The 14202-nt window shown below is 42.8% G+C and overlaps 1 protein-coding gene across 1 annotated transcript in view; it reads left to right on the forward strand.

Moving 5' to 3' along the window:
- TMEM259 (transmembrane protein 259) overlaps positions 1 to 14202 on the forward strand; it is a 60610-nt gene that overhangs the window by 39677 nt on the left and 6731 nt on the right. The window contains exons 4-6 of the mRNA XM_027845355.1: positions 2976 to 3086; positions 11982 to 12104; positions 12519 to 12619. Coding sequence (XP_027701156.1) covers positions 2976 to 3086; positions 11982 to 12104; positions 12519 to 12619 — 335 coding nt within the window. The remainder of the gene's footprint in view (positions 1 to 2975; positions 3087 to 11981; positions 12105 to 12518; positions 12620 to 14202) is intronic.

A 14202-nucleotide genomic window follows, 5' to 3' on the forward strand; every position in this document is an offset into this window, starting at 1 on the left:
TGAGTTCAGACAACCCATCTGCTTAGCCACTGTCACTCAGAACTCCTGAGCTCAAGAGAGCTCACACCTCTGCCTCTCTAGTAGCTGAAGTTACAGGGATTTATTTTTAAATAAACCTGGTTCCCCATTTAAATTTGTTTGACAGAAGAGACAGTCTCCAGGGGCTAGCCACATGCAAGTCATGCATGAACGTTTACAGTTACTCTGAGCAGACTGCCACAGGCCTTGGATCTTGCAGACCTAGAGTGTATATGTTAACTGTGCGAGTAGGATTAATGGCTGCAAGTCATCTGGTGAAAGGAGTGATGTCCAGAAAACCTCTAGGAATAGGAATACAAGAAATCTTAGCCCCGGGCATTGAGAGAGCCAATATGCCATAGTGAACAGAGCGCTGGATTTGGAGACCGAGGACCAGGTTCAAATACTGTTTTGTTTTTCTTAGTCTGCCCTACCCACTGCTCTTCCTCCTAAATTTACCCACAACAACTGAAAAATAAAACCTTTATTATAAACACGGATAGACCAAAAAAACAAAATGTCACCTACAAAAATGGTATCTCTGTGAGTTTTAAGTTTATCACCTCTCTGGCAGGAGTTGAGTGGCATATTTCATCTGTCTTCTGGACTTGAGGTTTATTGTTGCATAAATCAAATCTGGTTATAAAGTCTTTTAAAAAAAATTTTTCCCTCTATAATGTTGCCCAGATTGTTGTTCTAATTATGCTCACTTGCCTATGTATCAGTTTATAATGTCTTCCCAGTTTTCTCAGAAACAGTCTTGTTTTGTCATTTCTTATGGCACAATGATATTTTATTGCATCCATCTACCATTACTTGTTTAGCCATTCTCCAATGGGATACTTCCTTAGTTTCCAGTTGTAGGCAACTATAAAAAGAACTCCTATAAATATCTTTATACATATAAATCCTTTTTCCCTTTCCTTGAGGAATTTGGGGTATAGTACTAAGTAGTGGTATATAGCTTGATCACAGTTTGGTATGACCTTCTGGACTTAGTTTCAAATTGCTTTCCAAAATAGCTGGATCAGTTCACAGCTTTACGAACAGTGCACCTAGTGTGCTTGTTTTCCCACAGCCTCTTCAACACGTATTAACTTTTCCTTTTGTCATTTTTGCCAGTCTGACTGATAGGTGTGAGATGGATCCAACCTCAAAATTGCTTTAATTTTCAATTCTCTAGAGAAATTATCAGTCATTTAGAACATTTTTCATATGGCTATTGATAGCTTAGATTTCTTCCTTTGAAAACTGCCTGTTGTATCTTTTGACCATTTAGCTATTGGGGGATGGCTTTTAGTTTTGTAAATTTGAATCTGTTCCCTCTTGGATGTGAGACCTTTATCAGAGAAACTTGCTGTAGAGGTTTTTCCCATTTATCTGTTTGTCTTCTCATTTTAACTACATTAAGTTTGTGCACTAGATGGTGGAGTGGATAGAGCGCTGGGCCTGGAGTCAAGAAGATTTATCTTCCTGAGTTCAAATCTAGCCTCAGACATTTACTCGCTGTGTGACGCTGGGCAAGTCACTTCATTCTGTGTGTCTTAAGTTCTTCATCTGTAAAATGAGCTGGAGAAGGAAGTGGCAAACCAGTCCAGTGTTTTTACCTAGAAGATCCCAAATGGGGTCATGAAGAGTTGGACTCTTTTTTCATTTTTCATGACTAAAAAATGACTGAACAACAAATTTCTGCAGAAATTTCTTAATTTTATATAATCCAAACTGTCCATTTTATCTTATGTGATCTTCTCACTTGTTTAATAATCAGCTCTTCTCTTGTCCATAATTTCTTCCTTGTTCCTCTACTTTGTTTATGACATGACTTTTTATGTATATATTACGTATCTATTGGGGGTTTATCCTTGTATGTGGCATGAGGCTTGGTTTGAACCTAAACACTTTTTGTCAAACATTGAGCCCTTCTCCCTGTAACTTGGGGTTTTAAGATTTATTGGTTTCAGTGCTGCTGTTTGTTTGCTTCTATGTGTTGTGTACCAACTCTCTTTCAGTGAATGAGTTCTCTATTTTTTAACCAGCACCAAATTGTTTTAAAAACTACTGCTTTGTGGTATAATTTGTGATCAGTTACTGATAATCTCCTTTCCTTCTCACTTTTTTTCATTATTACCCTTGAGATTCTTTACCTTTCTTTTTTTATATGAATTTTGTTGGGGTTTTTTCTAGCTCCATAAAATGTATCTTTAGTAGTTTCATTGGTATAACACTGAATATTAAATTAGTATAGGTAATATTGTCATTTTTGTTAAATTAGCTCAACCTACCCATGAGCAGTTAATGCTTCTTTGATTATTTAGGTCTGGCTTTATTTCTACAGTGTTTTATAATTGGATTCATAAAATTCTTTGAGTTCATCTTGAAAAATACACTCCCAAGTATCTTACAGCTTCTGTAGTTATTTTGAATGCAATTTCTCTTTCTAGCTCTTCCTGCTGGGTTTTGTTGTTAACATACAGAAATGCTGATGATTTGTGTGGATTTATTTTGTATCCTGCAACTTTGCTGAATTTATTGTTTCAATTCACTATTGGTTAATTCTTCAGGATTTCTAAATAAATCATATCATCTGCAAAAAGCGGTAATTTCATTTCCTCTTTGCCCATGCTTATTCCCTCGATTTCTCTTTCTTGTCTTACTGCTACAGCTAGCATTTCTAGCACTGTGTTAAATAGTGGCAATAATGGGAATCTTTACTGTTGTTTTCAAGTTCTAGCTCTGCTTTTTACTAGTTAGAATCCCCTCTGGACCTCTGTCTTTCTCTGTAAAGTGAAGAGTTGGATGGAATACCTAAAGCACCGTTCAGTTCTGAATTCCATGGTTTTGTTCCTTGTCATGTTGCTTTAACTTCTTTCAGACTGGGGGGGGTGGTGTCTAAGGAAACTGTCATTTCATCTTTTCCACCTAAAATGCTTCTCTCTCTTTTCCTCGTTCTCTCCTAGTGTGGCCCCAGGAAGAGTACATAGTGGAGTATTCCCTGGAGTACGGGTTTTTACGATTGTCTCAGAGCGCTCGGCAGCGCCTCAGCATCCCCGTCATGGTGGTGACGCTGGGTAAGTTGAGGCCCCATTGGAGCCTCCACAGGACATCTTACAGCAGCCCGTTTTCAGAAGGACAAGGTTATTTACATGCTGAGAGCCAAGACTACACTCTCCCTTGGTGGAATTGGGCAGATCAGTTCTTCTTTGAGATTGTTTTCCCATATGTGAAAGGAAGGAGTTGGGCTCGATGCTATGTGAGGTTCCCTCTACCTCTGATATCTGTGTTCTGCGGTCCTCGAAGAGAAGACTTCGAGTGAGCTTTAAAGCAGTTTTCAAGCTGTCACGGGGAAGAGGAGTGAAATTTAGGCTAGTTGGCCCTGGCTGCAGAATGGGAGCACTGAGGGGAAGTGACACAGGGAGACCGTTTGGTTCAGTGTGAGAGAAAACCTGCAGGTAATTGGATCATTTCTCAATTAAAGAGGCTTCGACTGCTTCGGCAGGTCAGTTAGTTCCTTATAATTGGACTTCTTCAGGCAGGGACTAGATGACTGGGGGATTTTGTAAAGGCCGCATGTTAGAGTGCAGAGAGTGCCGAGTGTTTGAATCCCACCTCTGACAGGCTCTCAAGGGCCTGTCACTTAATATCTCTGAGCCTTGGTTTCCTCAGAGGGTTGTAATAAGGATTATATAATGAGATGTTTGTAAAGTGCTTTGCAAACAAAGTTTCATAAAAATGTGGGTCATTATTAATATAAAGGGAATTTTGCTTGAGTGTGAGTTGGTCTAGATAAGAGGTGTCAGTCACGCAGTCCAAACCATATTAAAATGTCATTGGAAAATGTTTAACAAAATAAAAATACAGTACAACATCAATAATGTTAATTTGTGGTTTTTCAAGTCAAAGTACATGACACCATCAATCTGTCTTTTTATTTTCAAAGATTCTTTCCTTTACTTCCAGTGTTCTTAGGGGTTAGAGTGCCAACAATCTGTGATCATATACTAGCATTTTAAACTTTTAGAGGGGCCTCCCTTTCTATTTTCAGACTCCCCAGAAGGCCAGGAAATCCTCAACTGTCAGGAACAACCTTGTGTATTTGCCCTTGCCTCTGGTTTTAGTTGTGATCCAGAGAGCTTATGTGCTGCTAGGCTCTAGATCCAGCCCCTGTTCCTTCCGGTTTTGAGTTTTCAGTTTTTGAGGAGGTGACAGCCATTGACTGGAATCTACTCTGGTGCCTCCTCGTGGTTTTTCAGAGGCATTGTTGGTGGTAGAAGGTGTTGGGGGTGGGGGGAAGGACTCCAGCAAGCTCTTTAAGCTAAAAAGGCTTTGCGTAAGGGTCTATCTAAGGACCTGCCCAGCTAAGTTTAGAGGCTTTTCCATCACCCAGGCATCTTAGTTCAATCCTGCAAGCATTTGTGGAGCACCTGGTGTGTTCTAGGTTCTGTGCCAGGTACTGAGGATACAGAGACACAAAGGAAATAAGCCCTGACCTCAGGGAGCTTGCATTCTGTTAGGGTGACACAGGGTGCACACCGATGTGTAAGTATAAATCATATAATGTAATTTCACGAAGTAGAGAGTGTTAGCTAGTGGAGATATCAGGAAGGGCCTTTTGATATTAGGAGGCACCTGAACTGTCTTTTGAAAACATTCTAGGCAGTGAAGGTAAGGATAAAGTGCATTTCACTCATGGGGGCCCAGCTGTGTGTGCAAAGGCAGGCTCAGAAGGTGGGAGACAGAATATTGTGTATGTGGTACACCTAGTTGAGCCATTTTGACCAGAACCAAGTTTCAGGGAGTAAAATGAAATGAGACTGGAAAAGGGAGGTGGGAGAGAGATCATGGATGGCCTTAAAGGCCAGTCTAAGGATTTTGTATTTTGTTGTAGCAATAGTAGAGTGCTATTGGTTTTTGAGGTGATGGTAGGGTGTGTGGGGGTGGGTCATGGTGTCAGGTCTTTGTTACATTATGTTGCCATTATATCATTATAATATTGATTTGGAAACTATATGGAGGACAGATTTGCAAGGGAAGACGCTGGAGACAGAGAACACAATTAGAAAGGCTGTTGCAATAGTTCATACGAGAGGGGAATGAGGGCCTGAAGTTGGAGAGAAGCTATAGAAGTAGAGAGAAGACAGAGGCAAGAAGTACTGTGGAAGAACAGGACATGGCAACTGAGAGCATAAAGGAGTGAGGGAGAGTCAAGAAGGAGTTTCAGACCATTTTGATCAGAAGAAGAGTGGTGGAGAATCCAACTGACACAGCCAAGTTTGGAGGAAGACCAGATTTGGGGAAATGAGCTTTCATGTGCAAGATGTCAATTAAAAAAATTTTTTTAAACTGTAGCAACCCTGAATACCAAGCCATGGGTGGTTGCCGTCTGTGTCAGTGGAAGAAATACTCAGACCCCACAAAATCATGGCACTTTGAAGTATCAGACACCAGTAATCACAGCAGCCATCATAACTGACTTATAATGCTATTTTTTTTTTTAAGGAGATTGGGGTTAAGTGACTTGACCAGAGTCACACAGCTAGTGTTATATGTCTGAGACCAGATTTGAACTCAGGTTCTCCTGATTCTAGGGCCGGTGCTCTGTCCACTGCACTACCTAGCTGCCCCAACTTATAATGCTTTAAAGTTTGCACAATGTTTTACATACATTTTCTCACTGGAACCTCAGTACACTTGGAAGAGTAGGCACTATAATCTTCATTTTATGGTTAAAGACACTGAGGTTCAGAGAGTTTATATGATTTGCTTACAGTCCCATAGACAGCTGACTTCCCAGTCTTTCTGACTCCAAGACCAACACTCTGTTACGTCAGTTGCCTCTCTAGGCCTCTTTTATTGCCTCATGCTATGGCTATGTCCACAAGCTCTGCTCAGGCCTTTGAGCACAGGTCCTTACCTGTGTGTCTGTTGCCTGACAACTAGTTGCTTAGGTTATTATCATGAAGTGGGCTAGTACCTGTGAATTGTTTTGGTTGTAGCTACTCACAAAGACCATCTGCTATGCTGCATGGAGAGTTGGAGTCGATGTCGGTAGAGAACAGATCCAGACCGATGGAATCACAGCTGAGAACCTTTTTAGTAAAGGGCATACTGAAGAGAAGGGGGTTTGCACACCACCAGTGACATTTTCCTTGCCTGGAGGTTAGAGTCTCAAAATCCTGTGGCTCCATTTTTGCAGAACCCATTTGGAAATGAGCAGATTCAGAACAGGGAAAGTGTCATTAGGTATTTGAGTGGCTGGGGCTGTCGTGTGGAAGCAGAATTCGTCTTTCCCCTGTGACCCTAGAGGGCAGAGCTAGGAACAGCAATGAGAAATTGCAGAGAGCCACATTTCAGTTTGATGTAAGGATAAGCTTCCTAACAGCTGTCCCAAAGTGCAGTGCTGCCTCCCTTATTGGAGGCCTTCAGGCAGAGTATGGGGGACAACTTGGAGAGGACAACGGATAACAGTCGGACTAGATGATTGTGTGGCCCTGGGCAAGTCACTTAATCTTGTTTGCCTCAGTTTCCTCGTCTGTCAAATGAGCTGGAGAAGGAAATATCAAACCACCCCAGTATCTTTGCCAAGAAAACCCAAAAAACGAGGTTTTGAGGAGTCAGACATGACACAGCAGCAAGCCAGCTTGGGTTAATCAAGAACAGTCATGACGATTTGTGTTATTACAAATACTTGAAACTGCACTAAGACTTTTGGGTTACCTTGTATGTCCATGTTGTCTCCTCTGTTAGAATGTAAACTCCTTGAGGGCAGGGGCTGTTTCACATTGTCTTTGTATTCCCAGCATCTGGCATAGTGACTGGCACATAGTGAACAAGTCAAGAATGCTTATTGATGCTGCTACTGTTGTTCAGTCGTATCCGATTCTTTGTGACCCTGGGGACCACAGCATGCCAATGCTGTCCATGAGGTTTTCTTGGCAAAGTTATTGGAGTAGTTTGCCATTTCCTTCTTTCAGTGGATTAAGGCAAATAGAGGTTAAATGACTTGCCCGGGGTCACACAACCAGTAATGTTTGAGGCTGGATTTGAACTAAAATCTTCCTGAGTCCAGGCCCTGCTCTCTATCCACTGAGCCATTTAGCTGCCCCTTTTTGATTGATAGTTAACCTCACTTTCTTATTCAGCTAGGATATCAGAAGAACTCTATAGCTAGAGTATTCCCAGATTTTTTAACAAAATATCTGATAAAGCTCCTTGTGCTTTTTTTCTGTAAAAGATGAAGAAATGTGCAGTAGATAGTGATAGAGTTATAGTTGGATTCAAAGCTGGTGTGAGTGGCCAGCCTTGAAATGTAATCGTTGATTATTCAGTGTCTGTTTGGAAGTTCTCTAGTGGAGTGCTCCAAAGAGTTCTTCCGGGCCCTGTACTGACATATTTTTTGAGAATTTTTTTTTTTAATTTAATGTTTTATTTTTCCCCAATTACATGTAAAAACAATTTTTAACATTGATTTTTTAAAAATGATGAATTTCAAATTCTTACCCTCTCTCCTTCTCCCCCCCCCCCTTGAGAAGGCAAGCAATTTGATATGGGTTATACATATTGTGCTGACATATTGATCAGTGGTTTGGCTAAAGATGCAGATAGAAAATTACCAGATAACAAAAAACAGGGGAGAGATAGCTAACACCAAATAACAGAGTTGAGTTGGGATTCAAAAAGACCCTGATAAGTTAAAATATTGGGCCAAATCTAATAAGATGAAATTTAATAAGGAAAAATATGAGGTTTTACGTTTGGGATAAAAAATGAACTTCAGAAATTCAGCTTAACAAATACAAGATGAGGGGCAGCTAGGTGGTGCAGTGGATAGAGCACCAGCCCTGAAGTCAGGAGGACCTGAGTTCAAATCCGGCCTCAGACCAAACACTTGACACATACTAGTTGTGTGACCTTGGGCAAGTCACTTAACCCTGATTGCCTCACTAAAAAAAACACACAAGAAAAAAAACCCAAATACAAGATGAGTGTGGATGGGGAGGGCGGTTAGCACATCTGAAGAACTGAGGATTTTAAATGGATTGCATCCTCAATTTGAGTCAGCACTGTGATAGCAGTCAAGAAGCGATAGTGTCATAGTCTGTGTTAGGATGTATACTGTAGCTATCTTCCGATATTTCAAGGATGAGGATGGCCAGGGACTTTAGGGGAAGATTTGTAAGAGCCACTGCTGAGAGCTTGAGAGGGTTTTTCAGGGAAGAATAAAAGGATTGTAACTATAGCAGAGATGATTAAATGGCCATGCTAAAGGACCAAACAAAAGTTAGCATCACTAAAGGCTGCTCAGACTTTTCCCTGTCTGCTCAAACCATATCCCTGCTTACCTGAGCTCTCTCTCCACAAAACTAGAACTAGGAGCAGTGGCTGGGTGGAGTTTCAAAGAGACAAGTTTACATTTGATAAGAGGAAAGACTTCTTGACAGTTAGAGCTGTCCAAGAGTGGAGTGGTCTGCCTGAGGAGATGGTGGGTTCCTCCTGTCTTGAAGGTGAAGCAAAGGCTGGATGACCACTTGTCAGGCATGTTTTTAGGGAGATCCTTGTTCAGATCTCTGTTGGACTAGATAGTTGGCTGCTTGGAGACTGATTCTGCCTCTTCATGAAAAAAGGTTCTGTAACATCTGCTTTGTGCAGTAACTTCCTAGACCACTTGGCAGATATAGCTTAGGTTCTAAAATAACACACAGAGCAGAAAGCTGTATTGAACTAGATTTTTTGGAAATAGCTTAGCTCTATAAGGGTTCAAAATTCCTTCCTTACAATAACCTTGGGAGGCAGGCATTGCAAGGATTATTTCCTCCTCTTAACAGATGAGGAAACTGAGGTTTACAGATGATGAAAGACTTGTATGTATATACACACACACACACACACACACACACACACACACAGTACATATATGTCTCATTCTGCATTCTGAGTCTTCACCTCTGTCAGAAGGTGGGAAAATATGTTTCATCAATAGTTCTCTGAAATTTGGTTAGTGATTCCTCTGATCAGAGTCCCTAAGTCTTTCAAGGTTGTCTCTGTCTTTACAATTTTATTGTCATTGTATAAATTGTTCTCTTGTTTCTGTTCACTTCACTCTGTATCAGTTCATACAGGTTTTTTTTAATTTGTTCATTCTTCCAGACGACTTCCTGACCTTAAACTTGTTAGGACTCAGCTCTGTATACTTGTGGAGGGAAGGTTTGGGCTGGTCCTGCTCCTGCTTTCTTGAGGTATTGAGTATTATTATATTCCCTCAGGATCTCGGGGACAGCTCAGGCTGTGTACCTGTAAGACTTCAGTGCTCCCAAAGTGAACTGATCTAGGAAAAGTCTAATTGCTGCCCACTGTAGTCTGAAGTCTGCTAGTTCTCGCTCTGGGTTTGGGTCTGCTACAGTCAGCCCACTGGAAGTACAGTGATAGAATTGGGCTACGATTCTTGCCATGGTTATTCCTTTGCAGGCTTCAGTTGGGCTTGAAGTTAGAGCTGAGATCCCACTGTGCTTCTGGTGGGGTCTAAGCTACACCGCTGCTGCTGCTTGCTTCTGGACTTGATCCTCTTGACACATAGCATAGGTCTCCTTATACCAGAATGTTGTTTTACCCCTACCCAGCATGCAGGTCTCCTTCTTAGAGCCCCCCTGAATCTGTTACCCAGAACTGGGTAGTGAGTAACAAAGCTGCCAGTTAACACCCATGAAGTTGAGGGGCCCTGTGTGTGTCTGAGAACTCCTCTTGCTCTGGTGCACAGTCTCTCCCTGGGCTAGACTGCTCTGCATGTCTGATTGTGGCCAGGAGCTATCCTTAGTGTCCACAGACTCTCTCTCTGTCTCCCTCTCTGTAACAGCCTTGACTGGACACGTGACTCACGTTGACTCCTTTCTGATTTTCCCATCAGCATTCAGTCTGGTGTGTTTTCCAGATCCATTTGGAGGAGTTTTGGGGGGTGCTTACTGTATTTCTTGCTGCTATTCCACCATTTTGCTTCCACTTACCACCCTTTCCCCCCTACCCCTTGCCCTCTGCTAACTTCATCTTTAAAAACTCTCCACCTTATGTGATTATATCATCTTCTTTTCACTCCTCAGTCTCCTGAGTTCCCTACTCCTTTCTTTTTTTTTTTAATATCTTGTTTTTACATCTTATCTACAAAATCTGATGGCCTTTCTTGGTCATCATACCTCTTGACCTCTGCAGCTATTAGGACTGTTGGCCAACCCCTTTTCTCGGATATTCTCTGCTGCCTTGACTTCCATGACACTTTTTTTCTTATGCCTACTGCCTGACTTTTCCTCAGAGCACTCAGCTTCCACTTTTGTGTGGTTAGAACCCAGGCCTCCTTTCCTTTGTGTTTACACTGTCTCAGTGACCTCATCTACTCCTCTATGTTAAATTTTCTATGCAAATTACTCCATTTCCAGAGAGGTGCTATCTACATCTGTACATCCTGCCTGACTCTCTCCGGCACACTGGGCCTAGATTTCCAACTAAATGTACTATGGGCATTTCAAATTCAGCATATCCAAAACCAAACTCCTTATCTTCCTTTCCTAAGCTTGTCTCTCTAAACTTCCCTACTTCTATTGTGGACACCACCAGCCTTAAAATCGTAGTTTCTCTCTTCTCCTCTCCCCCAACCCCCGTCTCCCCATTTCCGAATCTCTCGCCCTCTTTCCCTTCTCTCCACTTTTCCCCCTCTGTCCCGTAGCTTGGCTTATACCTGGATATACCTCCAGCCTTCCTTTCTAGCCTTAGTTCGTATTATTTCCCTTCCCGTTCCATGCTCCAGCCTAACTGGAGTACTGCCTGTTTCCAAAACTGAATATTTCCTTTCCCCCCTCTTTGTATTTGCACAGAGCATTCCCTATAATGTACACACACTCTTCATCTCAGCCTTTCAGAATATTTATCTTTCTCACAGGCTTCCACCTCCTGTAGAAATTATTCCCTTAGTCATTGACTACTGGATGAATTACTAGGTTATAATGTCACCCCGAGTCACATGAGTGATCTCCCTTATCTTAGCTCTCATTCCTCCTCCCCCTAAAAAAAAAAAAAACAACAACAACAAAACCCCACATACACCTCTTTATAGGCTTGTAGGTTGTCAGAGCTGAAAGAACTTTAGAGACTAGCTGGTCGGAGCCTTTTATTTTAGAAGCAGCCAGCTGAGGAGGAGAGGGAGAAGTGACTCCCCCAGGTACCCAGCAACTTTGTGGCAGAGGTAGGACGTGTTCCCAGCTCTTCTGGCTCTCAAACCATTGTTCTCTCCACTTTCCTGTGTGTTCCTGGGGGCGATCAGGATGGGACAGCTTGTTTTTCTTCAGTGGCCTGGCACTTTGGAATAGCCGTAGCTTCAGGAAAAGGCAGGGCACAGTGTCCAGAAGAGCACCAAGGAGGGCTTGTGTTCTAGGAAGCCCTAGGCCCAGGCAGAAGGCCTGGTTTAGGTTCTGACTCCTTCCCTCGACTGCCAGAGGGCCTTGAACAAGTCTTTGAACCTCTCTAAGCCTCATTCGTTTTCTTAATGACAGAGGCCTTAGGTATCACCTCACAGGGTTTTAATAAAATTCAAATGAGATGATCTCTGTAAAGCCCTGTACAAATAGGAGCTGGGTTTGGGATTTAGGGAGTGTGAAAAGCGAACAGCCCAGGAGTGGGGACATTCTCGACTCAATATGCCACTGAGTAGCTTGGTGTGACCTTAAGTCACTTCCTGTCTCAGAGGGTGTTTCCTTATCTGTGGAATATGGGTCATGACCTCTGCCTCCCTTGAAATTGGGAGGTGAAGGGGGGCGGGGGCGCCACGGTGTATGTGCAAAGCACAATGGAAACAGGCAGTGGGAGGTAGCATTTGTAGAGGCAGGTCTGATGTTCTCCTTTTGGGGGTTGCCAGGGGAACATTTGCTCCAAACTGACCTGGATTTTCAACTCACAGATGTAATTCTCCTCTTCCACTAATTTAGACCCTACGAGGGATCAGTGCTTTGGAGACCGATTTAGCCGTTTGCTCCTGGACGAATTCTTGGGTTATGATGATGTTTTGATGTCCAGCGTGAAAGCCCTGGCGGAAAATGAAGAGAACAAGGGTCAGTCCTCAGCCAGGGAGCGGGAGGGCAGACAGAGCTCATGGGCGTGGTCTTCTGCAGGGGTGTGAGTGTGGGTGTGCGTGTGCTGGCACCCGCACATGTACAGGCATGCATGTGTGCTGTAGCCCAAGAACAGCAATGTAGTTTGGTGGGAAGATCTCTGGTTTGGGGGCCATGGAGGAGGGGTGGGCTTTGTCCTCAGGTCTGTGATTTTGAGCAAATAAGCTTCAGCTTATTTATCTGTACAATGGGAATCATATTTGCACTACCTGCCTCAAAAAGTTGTGCTATGAGGTGTCTTCTGTTTCTGGCATTGGCCCTGGTTTTGGTATACTGGACATGTCCTAGTGCTTAGAGCCAAAGAGCCTGAGTTTTTAAGAAGGTCCAGCTCCTTACTCATCTCATTTTCCATAGGTTTCCTGCGCAATGTTGTATCTGGGGAGCATTATCGCTTTGTCAGCATGTGGATGGCAAGGACTTCCTACCTGGCTGCCTTTGTCATTATGGTCATATTTGTAAGTGTGAGAAAAACTATATGGCTCATTAACTCTTCACAAACCCAGACCTCCAGCTGCTGTAGGCTTGCAGTGGTCCATTGGAGGCTTGGGCCAAAGACCCTGGTCTCTGCAAGGAATTTAAGGAAGACTAGAAAGCCCTGTACTAGGCAGGGGACATTGAGCAAGGACTAGAAAGGGCCTCCAAGGTTATTTAGAGGCACAAATGGATGATAAAGGTGCAGAGCCCAAGGCATAGCTAGTGATCTGGAGAGAGGCAGAGCTTGTCTCATTATAAGGAAAGCATCACTCCTATAGCTGTTCAGAAATGAACTGGGTGGGTTTCCTAGGTAGTGAGTTACTTATGTAAGACATCTTCAAGCAGGCCTCCGCTGACTGCTTGTTGGAGACCTGAGAGTGGAGATTCTTGGTCAGCTAGGGGTTGAACTAAAGGTGGTTTTAGGTGGTTTCCACCTCTGAATTTGTGTGATTTTTCTAACTGGCCAGGCCAGAACTTTAGTTCTGACTCTGTATCTGGTACTGGGTCTGAGTCCCTGTACTCCCCCGTAAAATGGATTGGTTGATGTAGGTGAGCTAAGAACTCTTCTTGGGGCAGCTAGGTGGTACAGTGGATAGAACACTGGCCCTGGAGTCAGGAGGACCTGAGTTCAAATCTGGCCTCAGACACATAACACTCACTAAGCTGAGTGACTCTGGGCAAGTCATTTAACTCTAATTGCCTCGCAAAAAACAAAAAAAAAACAAAAAAACAAAACCTCTTCTAGCTCTGAAATCCTGGGACTAGTAAATCCCTCTGGCAGTGAAGGTGAAGGATCAGGAGCTGAGAGATAATAAAACCCAGGGCAGTGGGCATAAAAGAGTTTACATATAGTATAGGCACGCCCAGTCTGAATATTAGAAGACTGTGGTGCTCATCACTGATTTTGATTATGAAAACTTAGAGCTCCAAAGGCTCACTGCCTAGTTCAACCCCTTCTGAACCCTAGAGAAATTAAATGACTTGCTCAGAATTATCCCTTACATGGCAAAACTGGGATTCCGGATGAATGAATGGAAAAGCGTTTCTTAAGTGCTGACTGTGTGCCTGGCAGTGGGCATACAAATGCAAGCAAGCAAGACCGTTCCTGTCCTCAAGGAGCTTACATTCTAGTGGAGAAGACCAATACGACTCTCCTCTCACCATGCTACCAAATTTTATTTAAAAACTGCTAAGTGCTGAATTGTCTTACTTTTTAGACCTTAAAGATTTTAACTGTCAGCCTCTAATTTAGGCTTTGACCAAGAAAAATTTAGGGAGCCCCTTTTTCAACAACAAAATGTCAAATTCCAACAGTTTGGTCTCACTTTGTGGAGTCTTGGGCCCACATTTCTTTTTATATTACTGCCATTTCTGGACATAACCTGCCCACTTCCATCTTCCATAATTGAACTTCCCTTGTAACAAAACAGTTACATTCTGCCTTTCGTTCCTCGACTCTTCCAAAAGAAGGGGGCTGTGTGTGTCATTAGGTTCTCTGAGATCATTACTGCTTTTTCAGTTTCTCAGAGTTGTTTCCTTCTAGTGATCTTTTCATTTATGTTGT

This window comes from Vombatus ursinus, unplaced genomic scaffold (genome assembly GCF_900497805.2).
Source record: "Vombatus ursinus unplaced genomic scaffold, bare-nosed wombat genome assembly UNPS02014961.1, whole genome shotgun sequence".
Taxonomy (NCBI): domain Eukaryota; kingdom Metazoa; phylum Chordata; class Mammalia; order Diprotodontia; family Vombatidae; genus Vombatus; species Vombatus ursinus.